At 42.4% G+C, this 12234-nt stretch overlaps 1 protein-coding gene across 3 annotated transcripts; it reads right to left on the bottom strand.

Annotated features, from left to right (window-relative positions):
- ark2ca (arkadia (RNF111) C-terminal like ring finger ubiquitin ligase 2Ca) lies at positions 1-11426 on the bottom strand. Of its 3 annotated transcripts, XM_029516052.1 has the most exons (9): positions 11281-11353; positions 10986-11006; positions 3967-4237; positions 3738-3863; positions 3473-3602; positions 2974-3078; positions 2537-2632; positions 2321-2421; positions 1-1569 (listed from the first exon to the last, which is right to left on the bottom strand). In XM_029516052.1, the coding sequence occupies exons 1-9, from the start codon at positions 11351-11353 to the stop codon at positions 1452-1454; spliced, it is 1041 nt and encodes a 346-aa protein (XP_029371912.1). In that variant the 3' UTR covers positions 1-1451. The 3 variants fall into 3 exon arrangements, with proteins under 3 accessions (XP_029371912.1, XP_029371911.1, XP_029371910.1); XM_029516051.1 differs by lacking the exon at positions 10986-11006 and having other exon boundaries at positions 3940-4240; positions 11293-11426; XM_029516050.1 differs by lacking the exons at positions 10986-11006; positions 11281-11353 and having other exon boundaries at positions 3940-4564.
- Between the last annotated feature and the right edge of the window lie 808 nt (positions 11427-12234).

Raw genomic sequence — 12234 nt, 5'->3', positions numbered from 1 at the left:
GGTTAACATCAAAGAGAGGATCCCATCGGTGCCGCCAAAGGAGACAGTATGAACACACGCTACAAGTCAGGGGAGCGGCCGCTGACACGTGCTCATTTTTTGTTTGTTTGCTTTGTTAGTGTTGAGAAGATAGTCACAGCTCAGATTAACTAAGTCATGCACAGCCATCTCTGTACCTTTTTAAACAGAAGTAACGCTACCAAAGCTAACAGCCCAAGGTGAGGATGAGACATGCATTTTTAGTACACACTGTTCCGCTGCTGGGGCTGCACCACATGAAGATGCAGGTAGGGCAGCGAAATTTACCTCCCACCTCGCTCTGCAGTGCACGATCATTTCCTATGTTCATCCCTTTTATTTATCTTTTTTTTTTTTTTTTTTTTTGGCTTTGTGTTGTATTATAAGCACTCCAGTGGCCAATCTATTAACCTACAGTGAGTCCAGCAGTTAACTGAAACCCTTCAAAACACACTCGCATTTGTACTTTATGAACACCCACACCTTTGTTAGACACATTCTTTAAGTCACACACAGCAGGGCAGAGCACACACACGTGAACCTGTGCGCCAGGTTCAAGCTAAACTGTGACAAAATGCATTTTGGTAAAAACACTTTCTACCTATTTTTGAATTTTAAACACACAACGACTCGATCACTGGGCTCAGTTGTTTGAGACCTACTCACATGACACCGGCTCACGTGACACCAGCCCAAGGTAAATGTACAAGTGTATTGCAAAATGTCAAAGCTGCATGATAGAATTAAAACATCAGGTAGCTGGTGCGTTCCCCCAAAGAAGGCGACAGTGCACCAGATATCACTTGTTGGTTACTGCTACTCTACTACGACCACAAATGATCTTTAGGTAAACATGGCATCAGAGCATTTAGTTAAGCTTTCTTATGTGGCAGAATATTCATTTTGATTGATGTGTGTTTGGAAAGAGAGAAATGTGAGAGAGAGAGAGAGAGAGAGGGAGAGAGAGAGAGAAAGTAGCCAGCTCAGTGTGGGGTTATGTGTTTTCCACTCTCAGAACATTTAGTCATGGCTTTAAGGACATGCTACACAGCCCGGGGCTACCTACAGTACAACACCACAACAGCAACAACACCCCACTTAGCAAGCTACGAGTAAACCCTGTGTACATGAGTATGCATGTGTTTGTAAGTGTGTGTGTCTTTGTGTGTCTTTGCTTCCAGAGGGATGTGCTTCTATATAAAGAGAGTCCCTTGCGGCCTCTCGTGCAGTTAGTTATCCTGGCTTGGCTCAGTAAAGCGTGAGTCAGAAGGGCGGTGATGTCACATGAAGTGTGGAGTAATTTTGGCAAAGTACCCAACAGGGAGGGCGAGAGAGCCGGCAAGCTCGGGTGGAAGTAAGCAAGAACCACACGGGGGTGATTGACACGAAGAGTGTGTGTGTGTGTGTGAGGAGGGGGCAGCAGTTGAAACTCATCAGCTGTCAGGGTTCAGCTGTGTTTCGATGTCAACTCGGCAGATTGGACACTTCCTGCTGGTGGCAAGCCATTGGTCCACACAGCCCTGGTGGAATAGGTGCATGCAGGGCAATCTCCTGGAGGACAGAGAGACACGGGGTTAGTGTTGATTCACAGTGGCAAGCAGGACTGTCCGAGCGCACACAGTTGGGGGCTCACAAAGAACTTCTGAAACCTGCAGGGAGTTCATTTCGTCCATTCAGGCATGTAGAGACAACTTCTGTTGAGAATTGAGTCCCACATGCTTCCCAGACAGCTGACTCCATACGCTGTAAACTGACTCCTTCCCCATCCCACAGCACCGTCCTTTCGACCCTGAGATTCAGCCCCCAGCTGGGTTTTAAATGCATGCCCAAGTCCATGAGCCCATGTTGGTGCTTGAAAGAAAAGTCATGCTGTTTGTGACATGTTTATTTGCTTTCAGGTGAAGAGTGAGATTGGGAGCCTGATACCACTCGTGTGTGTGTGTGTGTGTTACCACAGCAGTTATCTAACTTAGCTTAGCACAAAGACGGGCAGAAAAAAACTCTTTGTGCTCTGCTCTTCTGAAACTGAGATTATAGTTTCCTGGCTGGAAGAAATACTGGCTACCTGACAACTGCTGTAAAGAAATAGTCCAATAGACCATTTCACACACTGATCCCTCACCCTCCCAGTCTTTTTGGCTTGTGGTAAACTCATTAAAAAAAAAAAAGAAAACACATGAGACTGGCATCAAAACGCTAACCGTGCACAAGAAACGTTGGGATTATGCTAAAGTTTAGGGTGATGAATGATCTTTGAAGGTGATCTTTTAGTGAAAAAGTCGGCGGCTCAGAGATTTCTCACCTGACATCCTCCCCATCCTCCAACATGGACAGACAGATGGTACATTTCTCATCCACATCTGTTTCCTCCTCCTCCCCAATCTTCAGCTGCAGGGGCTTTCTCTGTGAGCAGGTCAAATTACAGGAAAACAGACGATTAAGCCATTTAACAAGTGAATATATTCAATAGTTTACTTCTCTGAGTTCCTAACGCTGTGCTTCATATTAACTGCCTTACCTTTTTGTATTTGTGCGGGAAGGTGAATCTCTCTATGGTCGTCTGAACAGCTCCTCTACTGACACTCCCCAGTCGGTCCTCCAACTGCAGCAGCTCCTGAGAACAAAATACAGAAGAGTCAGTTACTACATAGCATCTATCAGATGGACGGGACTTTATCAACTGCTATTTTCAAGCTCAGGAATAAACTTTTCACCTCAGTTTTTATCCACACCTCAATTCTCACTAAGCACAACACTATATAGTGGACACCGTATGGAATAAAGAGAGATTTCACATGCAGTCCTTGTGATGTGACGAAAAGTTAAATATATGGTGAATCATTTTTCACCTAGAATGGAGGAAAACAAAAACCAACCTTTGTAATAAACTAAATAAAAATGCAGTTTGTTAAAAAACAAAAAAAGGAAAGGAAATACATTTTAGGATATATTTACCTCATAGCTTTCTCGCACAGCGGTGGCATGCCTTGAAGGATTCAGACTTTGCAGTGCCAACAGGTGCAGCTGGGGGTACGGGTAGTTTCTGATTTCATGCACAACCTAGCAAAAGAGAACTCAATTACAGAGTGCACTGCTCATACGCCGGCTGAACACAGTCTCTATATTGTTTTGATACATTTTTGACAAAATGTGACTGTGAAGGCTGAGTGATACAAACAGAAAATGTCTCTAATCAGCAAATATATATCCCAAAAGGAGACTGATGCAATCATCACAATCACACTCTCTGCTAAGGTAGACTTTATAAAACGTGTGGAAACAAATCTTGGCTATGTGTGAAAAGAAGTCTTGTTGTATCTGTGCAGATATGACTGAGCTGTGTCTGAGTCTCTTTTTCTACAGCACAAACCAAAATATCTATTGAAAAAAGCTGCTTTGAAAATACAACAGGAAAAAGCAAACCGCCGGGCACATCAGTGAGTATTGAACATACCACTTGTGCAGAGGATGTGTTCCTGGGGAAGTGGTGCATCCGAGGGGAGGCTAAGTAATGCTGATAGTGCTGTGGAAGCTGCTGGAGCTGGTACTGGTGGTGAGGGAGGCCAGCGTCTACACTGAGATCCCTGCAGGCAGACAGACAGGCGACTAAATCAACATTGTCACCCATCCTAAGCAATATGACAGACAGGCAGAGATGAAAGGCCGTGGATAATTTCTCAACTCTATAGGACTCCCATTAATCTCCAGCAGTGACTCACCAGTCAGTGCCTTCGGCCAGGTACCGTGGCTGCTGTGTCATTGGTTGGGGAACATGGAGGGGAGGGGAGTACTCATAGCCTGAACGCAGTCGATGAGGGTTCAGAGGAATCCGCTCCTGGGTTCGTCTGCAGCAAGATAGAAATGTTTAACGTGGTATGTTGAGTATATGTGTCTGTGTTTGCATGTAGTTGCAGTTTTTACCTGGAGTGCGGGTGGATCCTGCGATGCTGCGCTTCAAGAAGCTGCTGTTGGATGAGGTATTGCTGGTGTAAGGCCTGAGGTAGGAATGGAGGCCCCGGCACATCCTGGAACTGAGGAGGTGCAGGCAGGGCAGTGAGGGGCGGATGGTGTGCCGGGGGAAGGTGGGTGGCCAGGCCTGTCTGAGGGGGCTGGCTGGCGTGTCCTAGAGGGAACTCGGCTGAGATGGGCGCCTGGGGAGCGCCCAGGTGAAAGTGTCGACAGGAGGTAGCATGGCTGTTGTGGTGCCTGGTGAAGTGTGCTCCTATGGGAAATGGATGCAAGTGGTCAGAACTGAGTTGTGATGAGTCCCAACTAAACAAACACAACAGAGACCCACGCAAACCGATGACAAGCACACATTGACACATAAAACTGCACTCAATAGGACATATTAGGCCTTTCTTGCTCCCTCTCACACACAAGTATGCTAAGAAACATTTTATAACACCACACTGAGAAAACGTAAATGGGAGAGTCCTGACACAGCGAGACAAGACAAGACAGACGAAATAGCAGATGGATGACACAAACACTGAGACCCCTGTGGCACACAATCTAAACCCACAGACAGATTGCGCACAGTGGCCTGTCTGTCCACTTGCCATAGTATAGCCAACAGGGAGGATGGATCTTCGCTAACAGCCTGGAGTGTTTCCGAGGAGGTTAACAGCACCAAGGGGGTTGTCTGTGGTCCGTCATGAGTCAGTTCAATAGATTTCAATTCTTTGCTTTGTTTTTTTTTTTTTATGTTTTTTAAATTGCTGTTTGAAGGAACAGTGTCGATTTTTCATCAAAACCCTTCTGTGAGTCTGGTAATAGTCATGCACCACAGCAACTAAGATGAGCTCAAGAGATTATCTGCCTTCATTTCAACCCTCCTTCTTTTAGAGATAGAGGAGATTTGTGTGGTAGGCAAACTGAATCCTCTCTGTATTGACTTGCACATAACAATCAATACAAATTACTGAGCTGGCAGAAAGGAAGGCCGGACAGAGGGAGAAGAGGTGACAAACCATTACTGCTTTGAACTTCCCATCATGGCTTTGTAGCTTTCTGGAACAGGAGGCAGACAGCAGGATGGAAGATGGACTGTGGTGTTTTTAAATTCACATATCTGAGAACTGAGCCTTTTTGTGACCTAGAACCATTTTCAGTCCTTTCAAGCTTTGCATCTCGGAAGAAACAGTTATCCAATCTGCTCTTTTTTCAGCTGAGTCAATGTGAATCAGGCAGATTAAATCTAGATTTACAAAACGGTAACATGGAATGATACTATATGTCTCATATGAGAAAGTGGGAGGATTTAGCTGTTAGTTGATAGTTTGTAATATATTTACATTTTAAGACAAATGTAATTATGATAGGATGCTTCCCAGACTTGAAATCTAATTTACTTAATCAATTTAAGCACAAAATCTCTGAAGTGCATTTGAAATATATATTTAGATTTTTTTGTATTTAAATGAATTGTTTCCATTTGGGTCATTTGGTTCCTGACAGAGAGCAGGACTGAGAGGATTGATGCCATAATATTGATGCATTTAACTTAATTCAGCAGCTGTGGGAAACATTTTTATACCATATGTATACGTGTGTGTCTATGCATAGCATATCTTATTCAACCCTTACAAAATAAAAAAATGCTGCTATTTCAACATTTGTCTCAGGTGGATTATGTGATCTGGCATAGCACTTTCTGTTGAAACTGAGAGAATAGGATATTGCATTCAATAATGAATCTAGTGATGAGGTAATGCTCGGACTTTATTGACATTAGATGGAACAAGAGTGTTCGCTTCTTTCTGTTTTCAGTCTCTATGCTAAGATAAATTGACCAGCTCTCACTCTCCACCAGAAAGCAAAAAACAAAAAAACAAACAAAAAAAACTATTTAATGAAGTATTAATATCATGATACTTTTGCATGACTGCTGTTTTGAACCTGGAGAACCAGAACTAAACTGATAACATTTGCTTGAGGAAGTGGAGCCAAAATGGCAGACCGGTGCTTGGTTTTGGTGAAAGGCTGTGCGTCAGTTTTGTATAAATCCCGTGACCTAGTAAGATTTGACTCCGTGTGAAGCTTAGAGCCAACATCAGATTATTTGTCTCTGGGCTCTCCCACAGCATCAGCTGCTGACATTAATATTTGACATATTGCAGACCTGCCAGCAGTGATACGTCTCTGCTTCGACTTTGACTTACAGACATAAAACGCTCGATTGGTGCAGAACCAGACCCCCACCCATCCACACAGACACACTTATGCACCCCCAGTCACATCTCCACACTCCTCACCCATGAGCTGCTGCACACAGGCAGCCCCCTCCCCCACGGTGGGGCTGCAACATGGTGTCCCTGTGTGAATGACAGCCACTAAGCCCCGCCCACCAGCGACTGCAGCAGTCTGACATTAAACCTGTCTCTCCCTCCCCTCATCCCCTCCTCGCCCTCCTGCTGCCATCACTGCAGCTTTGCAATCACACCTCCCTTCTAACATAATCCTGTCTTCTGCCTAGTCTGGTGGTCTTCCATCATGTATCAGTGGCACGTATTATGCAGCTTCCTTTTTATAACCTCACAAAAGCAGCTCATGTCATTGAATTACACTCAGAATTATGCTGTCCGACTGAGGAGAGAAATAAGCCTCTGTGTTGTTACAGTTGGATTGAAAATGTGCATACAGATTGCTCTTGATGGCCAATGGCTGCACGCTGCTCGCAGACCTTGATTCTCACATTGGTCAGATGAGGACATGGTGAATATTCAGTGAACAGCGGACAAAAGAATCTGCCACTTATGCGGTCTTTAGCAGTGCAGCTACTGTGGTTTAACATATGCATTACAGCTGTTCAGTTATTTAAAAGTCTTGTTGCCCCAGTCAGCGGCACATGCGACCGCTTTTCAGACACACCTTATGGCTGCACATAAATAACTCCTGACTATTTCAGACATTGTGAACAGATGCATGGCTCAAGTGGCTAGAATGGGACAGGAGGGAGTCCCAGGCTATAAAACGCCTTAAAGTTGCTGAGTCAACATTTACAGGGCACACCTTAAATACTCAAAATGAATGGCACCCAAGCCTGTGCTAAATGTTATGACCAAGTGCCCTAGTTAAAAACTTCTTCAAGAAGTGAATGCTTTTTAGTGCATTATGTATATTGACAGCAACCCAAAACGCCAGATGGTCCAGTAATACACCTAACATTTAGGGGACAAAAAACAAGCTTAAAAATCTAATAATGTGCCCTAGGATAAACATTTAGCACCTGCAATAAAGAATCTTTATAAACACCTTATAATGTCTATAAAAATTTAACGCTTCAATGTCATTTTAGATTCCCTGTAATAAATAATCAAGCCTTAAATGCACAATGAGGCACATTAGGTTTTGTTACTCGGCTGTGAGAAGCTGTTGTGTTTGTCTGATTTGTGTATCTGTAGGAATATGTCAAGGTTTCCTGTACTACTTCCGTAAAAAAAAAAAAAAAAAGAACCAAAGAAAACAGTCTAGCTGTTCAGCCATGACACACAGACACAGATTTGATGCTTCACAGAATAAAGCATTACATTTCAGTGACTGAACTAAGCTGAATTCTTATCATGCTACACATTTGAACAGTTGGTCATTTTGGGAAAGGTATCTTATTTTTTCTCAGGTCTAGATTATAAAATACCACATTGATTTCTGTCTGTTAAATACAAGCCAGTAGCCAATTAGATTAGATTGTTTTAGATACTGGACAAAGGGAGAAGGAGCCAGTTTAGCTATTTGAAGGATTAACAAATCCACCAATCAGCAGCTCAGAAGCTCACTAATAAAACATGTTACAACTCTTTTTTTTTTGTCAAACAAAGAGAAAGAATTGCATGTTTAGCTGTTATTTGGTTTTTGAGCTGAGCTAACTGGTCGCTGATGTAGCTTCATGTCTTCTTGTCTAACGTTACACCTGAGAGCAAATAAGCATAGTTCACAAAATGTTGAACCATTCTTTTAATAACACAAGAAAGAAATAAACCTCAATAAAAATGTTGCCCAGTGTATTTATGTTCGAGAAATTTGGTCTTTTCGCTTCAGATACAAGTCAATTTTACCTCAAATGAGGAAGGAATTAGATATACAGAGCGGTAAAGTCTTTTCTATTCCAATTAAGGGGAATGCAATTTCAGATTTTCATTTGCCATGGTATAAATTGCACTTGCAATTCCATTTATACCATGGCATCCTTTTTAACATGATTTGTGCATCAGCATATTGAAATACCTTGATTTTCTTTCCCTTTTTCCCCACATACACACCAGATTAGGGTCAAAAGAAAAAAATCTTTTGGTTTTTTAATTCAACCATATTCCAATAGATTTTACAGAGAACTGGCTGCAGTGTATCACCACATATCCCAACAGAAAATGAACATGTACCGTAATAGAGGAAATTGTCCATATTGTCCGAAGTGGTTCCAATGTTAACCCAACACCAATGAACACCAATGAGTGGATGTGAGGGAGGCTGTGTTTGGGTTTATAAACAATAGTGTATAACTTAGGAGGGAATGACAGCATGTAACATTAAATATCAATGCTGGTGTGTTTCAGTAAAAAAAAAAAAAAAAAAACATGCTTTTTTTCCCTAATGGGTTGAAAGTTTGATTGGCCCGACTGCAAACTAAGCAGAGAAGCAACTTGAGGAAACTGTCAAAGACAGCTGAGAAATGAAAGCACATATAGAGTGAGGGGACCGTCTCAGTGACAGCACAGTGTGGAGGGAGGTGGGGAGGAACACATGGAAATCAGCAAAAAGCACACTGAAGGTTAGGAAGAAAACTACAGTCTTTATTGGAAAATATTAGGATGTGTGGCACTGTGTGATAATAGTAATAATAAGAGTGATATACTGTATAACCATAATAATACCATGCAAATTAAGACCAAAGGCAAGGCCCAACCATGCTCTCTGTAGGGTTAACAGAACAGAAGCAGCATCCAATGAGTAGATGTGTATGCTTATAGCACATTTCAGTACAGCAGGGACATCTCTACACAAAGATTACATTGGAATCTGCTGTTCAATGTGGAAAAACAAAAGTATAAAATGACCATGCATTAGGATCTAATACAAGAACATAAGGTAGAAAACCACAACCAAAGAATAAAAGACATTTTGATTCTAAAAAGGAGTTCTACAGCAGTGCAGGATATACACATCCCTGTAAAATGGATAGCATTCTGGAGGTGTCTGAGGAAAGACTCGAAAGGGGGCTGTGAATGATTGGGGCGGTGGGGGGGATTTTCAAAATGGCAAGATGAGTTAGACCCGAGTCTCGCCAATTTATTGTGACTGACAATATCAATTCAACTAGCAGGAACAAAGGATTTCACACGTGGATAGGATTATGACCAGCTGTTTGGATGCCACTATAGCAGGTGCAGTGGACCATCAAAGGTGACAATAACGTCACACAAATTACTGTGATTTTCGTAGCACAACTATCGACCAATTGGCAAATGTTAGGATAACAGGATTACTGGAAAAGGTGATCATACAAGCGCTTTATTGGTGACAAAAGCTGGTACAATGCACCTTTTAGCAAATAGGAGAGGGAGACAATATTCAGAGTTCGATCAAGCCTGGCTGTAATCGAATCGGGGAGGATCAAAATGTATCCACTTTACAGAAATTTACAGCAGAATGTAGTCTATCCACACTGAATGGGAGAATCACAATGACAAGTCTGTAGTCAAGTCTAACGCTACAAAATGGGTTATTCACTAAAGAGCAACATGACAGTATAAATAAAGACAAACTGTTTTTCTACAGAAGGTGTTATTCTTTAGTCTGTTACACAGAAGGATACGGTATGAGTGGGAACTCGGTTTTAATGCCAATGTCGTCTTCAGATGGAAAGAGGAAATGAGGAAGAAGGGGTTCACAATACAGCTAGATGCAGAGAACAGGCAGAGGCTACGGCAGACAGCAGCAGATGATCGTTAGCTACACAATGGAGGGGGACAAAGGTCTGAGAAATGCGGAATGTAGAGCCAGCCTCGATACTATGGAACAGGAAAAAAGAACACAAATAAAAGCACAATGAAATCATTGGTGCTACTGCATGTAGTTTTAACAATGCACGTCAAACTATTACTATTAATAATATTACTGCTATTATTACATAATCAACACAGATAGCCTACTGCAATGGAAGGATGATGTTATTGCTATGCTGCCCAATTTTGACCGTGTGTGATTATTCAGGTTTTCACTGCTTCAGAGCCCGCAGCGCAATTTGCGGCTTTTATTTGTCGCTTCCCACCAAAACAAACGTTTGTATTTATTTGTTTATTTTTATAATATATATTTTTTTTGTCTACACACCACTTTATAGCCTCATTTACAACAGCTCCTGATCTGATGGTCAATCCATTACACTGCCTTGTTATTATTATTATTATTATTATTATTATTGTTGTTATTTGTTGTTGTTCAATGGGAGATGCGTTAGTTGAGTGTAAGTCATAATAAAAAGTCAGAGGTAGAAAATGAGTGCAGGGAATGAAACACACTCGATGCCAGCGGCACACAAAGGGACAAACTGCCCCCCTCCTTCCTTCCTTCTCTTTTTTTGCCATGTTGTCAGCCGCTCGCATGCATGGCCGAATTAAAAGGCGAAACTCACGCCGTGTTGCCGAGATCACACATTTTTATTATCCTTATTATTATTATTATTTTTTTTTTTTTTTTGCATGAAGCTGAGTTTCGTTAATGCGCTGCTGTGTGTCCGACAGGAAATAGCTGCAAACGACCGTAAACACGGCGGAGGACGGAGCGGACGGCGGCCGCGTTAGCTCCGGATAGAAACGGGGAGAGGAGAGGAGAGGAGAGGAGAGGGGAGGGGGGGGGTGCCATTTGACAGCTGCGGTGATTTGGTGCGGTGAACCCCCCCCCCCCCCTCTCCCTCCTCCCTCATCCTAACGCAAATAATCCCCGCAGCTCCGATAGAGATAAAATACCTCCGGTCGCTGTTAGCCACGCTCGGACCAGCTACATTATTATCATTTTTTTAAAGCGACGCTAGCAGTTAGCAACACGGCTAACGTTATCCGCCGCCTTGCTAGCAGGTGTCAGCTTTTTGTACCTTTTTTTAAAAAAAGGACATTTAAGGGTAGAGACGCCGAGGAAACCAAATAATAATAATAATAATAATAATAAATAAATTGTTGGATTAGGGTTAGGATAAAGAAAAACATCAAAATAATAATGATTATTAGAAATAAAAAACAAAGAAACAAACAAACAAAAACATACAGCTAGTCGTACCTCTGTTTCTAACTGAGCCGAAGACGGGGAGAACCAGATATCCAACATGTACTAACACCATCCTCGGTCCTTCTTTGTTGTGTGGGCAGCCTCAGAGACAGATGGTCCATGGAAATGATCCCCTCCAGTCCCCGAGCACATTCAAACGGGCAGGCTGCTCTGCCTGCACACGCACACCGGGGCGACCAATCACCGGAGCCCCCGGAGCCGGGGCGGGCCCTGTGTCTCCTCCCTCCGCGACTGAATCCTCCATCCATCCAGATTAAGATGTTCGGTGGGCCCCGTTTCTCCTCATTAGGTTTCATTCATTCTGTCTGCTCAGCACTGGTATGTTTAGGTCAGCGACAGGAGCTGAAGTTAAAATGAAGGTTGCTGATCTGTCGCTGATTATTCAGCACTAAATCTGACAACAAGGGGCCAGCAAGTCTATCAGTCCAAGTATGACACTTTTTTATTGTTTAAAGCAGCATCATGACAATGAGAAAATATGTCATTCACAAAGTGAATACACTATTAATGTTATTTTTAACCAGCACCATAATTTACGTTAACTATTTAGTGCGCTAGCTACACAAAACAAGACAAAGTATTTATACTTTGATGAGTCTTCACCCACCCAATAGAAAGAATAAGTTAAAACATGTTTAATTTAATTTTCAAATGGAATCAAGGAAAGTAAATTACACGTCGCTGTTGTAATTTCGACATACTACATCCAAGGAAATTGTCGTACTAAGTTATATAACGCTGCATTATACATGAATTCAGCTGCTGCATATCTAAACAGGTGTTTTCGGTTATGGTGGCTGATCAGGTAAAGGTAATATACGAGGTGACCAAACTCCATGGGCTCATCAGTCTGTCTTACAATAGACACTGTGGGATGTCATGGCAAGAAAAGCACACATCTACCTGACAATATTAACTATTCATTCATTAAGA

The sequence above is a fragment of the Echeneis naucrates genome, chromosome 12 (assembly GCF_900963305.1).
Source record: "Echeneis naucrates chromosome 12, fEcheNa1.1, whole genome shotgun sequence".
In the NCBI taxonomy this organism is placed as follows: Eukaryota; Metazoa; Chordata; class Actinopteri; order Carangiformes; family Echeneidae; genus Echeneis; species Echeneis naucrates.
Note: the sequence above shows the minus strand (reverse complement) of the source record. Positions and strands in the feature narration are given on the sequence as shown.

Excerpts from the sequence above, each read along its gene's own strand:
- ark2ca (XM_029516050.1), bottom strand. The coding sequence starts at position 4,346 with ATGTGTCAATGTGTGCTTGTCATCGGTTTGCGTGGGTCTCTGTTGTGT. Across the intron at positions 2,633-2,973 it reads CTGTGCGAGAAAGCTATGAG|GAGCTGCTGCAGTTGGAGGA; the intron begins GTAAATATATCC and ends TTTTGTTCTCAG. Across the intron at positions 2,422-2,536 it reads TCCCGCACAAATACAAAAAG|AGAAAGCCCCTGCAGCTGAA; the intron begins GTAAGGCAGTTA and ends ACCTGCTCACAG.